Genomic DNA, 1,552 nt, shown 5'->3' on the forward strand with positions numbered 1-1,552 from the left:
TGACTACGTGCTTGTTTGTGTGTGTGATCATGGCTTTGCCTATTGATCCTGTGATGATCCTTCTGGTGAGCAGAGTCAGTATTGCATTGACATTACAGGTTTGCAGATGCATTGCATTGGGAATTTGGAATGGAGAGGCTTATACTTAGTATAGTTGAAGTTGTTTTCGTAGGGACATCTTTACTTAAGTTTGAGGTTTTTAGTTGGTGTGCTTTAGTTTTAGAACAGTTGTCATTTATTTCATAAGGTAATAAAGTTGGTTTTATTTAGTAAATTGTTTTTCCGCTGCAAAATTCTGAGTAAGCCGAAACGTTATCACACGGGCGATAATGCCTGGGTAATTCTCTAGATTTGTTATAAAAGTATTTTCCAGAAAGAGAGAATTATCGGGGTGTTACATGCAGCCACGGGGAAGGCTTGATGAGGACCAGAATTCATTCACAATTTCATACATATCATGTTTTATAATCTCCCATGCACTCTTCACAAACTTGAAGTTGAAGCCATCGGGGCCTGGGGCCTTGTTGGCGTCACATGATGACACTGCCATGTCAATCTCCTCCTTAGTGAAAGGAAGAATAAGGCTATCTGCTTGATCTTTAGTCAAGCGATTAAAATCCAACTTTTCAAGAGTGGGTCTGCACTCATATTCTTCTCGGAAAATTTTTTTAAAGAACTTTCTTGCCTCGTTCTTTATTTGGGAAGGGTCATTTACCGATTGTCCATCCACATCAATGCTTGCTATTGTGTTCTTCCTTCTCTTGTTTGTGGCTACAGCATGAAAAAACTTCGTGTTTCTATCCCCTTCTCTGAGCCACGTGATTCGCGAGTTTTGCGCCCAATACAACTCCTTTCTTTTCATCCACTTCCATAAGTCACACTGTGCTTGTTTTCTTTTATCCAGTTCTTCCTCATCAAGATCTCTCTGATTATTCAATTCATCTAGATCTGCTATTGAGTTCTCAAGTCTCTTTATGTTTGCATCAATGTTGCCGAAATCAGATTGATTCCACTCTTTCAACTTTCGCTCGATTTCTTTCATTTTTTCACCTGTGGATTTCTTCGACTCTTTCACCCATGTTTCTCTGATTATTTTAAGGCATGTTGGGTCTGTTAGCCAACAGTTTAGAAACCTAAAAGGTTTCGGGCCCCAATCAAAGGCTTGGGAGTGGACCAACAGAGGGCAGTGATCCGATAATCCACGTTGCAAGATGGATACTTTCATTGATGGAAATTGAGAGATCCATTCGGGAGTTACTAGGAGTCTGTCAAGTATGCTTTTTGAATTCAATCTGAACCATGTGAAACTTTTGTTTGAGGATGGAATCTCTAATAGATGTAGTTCCTGTAAGAAATTATTGAAATCATCAATTCCTGTTTGTGAGAAAAACTACGTTCTGACGCTTTTAACACTTCATTGAAATCTCCTATCAGGAGACATGGCATTGAAATTGAGTTCTGGAATTCAATTATTTGTTGCCATACTTCTGCTCTTGCAGCCACTGAGCATGGATTATAAACCGTTATCAGACTAAACTCAAAATTAGAGTTT

The 1,552-nt window shown here is 39.0% G+C and overlaps 1 protein-coding gene across 1 annotated transcript; it reads right to left on the reverse strand.

The window, feature by feature from the left end:
* Positions 1-394: 394 nt before the first annotated feature.
* LOC125493843 (uncharacterized) lies at positions 395-1,042 on the reverse strand. The gene has a single exon (XM_048637368.1). It carries the CDS (start codon positions 1,040-1,042, stop codon positions 395-397), a length of 648 nt encoding a protein of 215 aa, XP_048493325.1.
* Between the last annotated feature and the right edge of the window lie 510 nt (positions 1,043-1,552).

The sequence above is a fragment of the Beta vulgaris genome, chromosome 9 (assembly GCF_026745355.1).
Source record: "Beta vulgaris subsp. vulgaris cultivar EL10 chromosome 9, EL10.2, whole genome shotgun sequence".
Taxonomy (NCBI): domain Eukaryota; kingdom Viridiplantae; phylum Streptophyta; class Magnoliopsida; order Caryophyllales; family Amaranthaceae; genus Beta; species Beta vulgaris.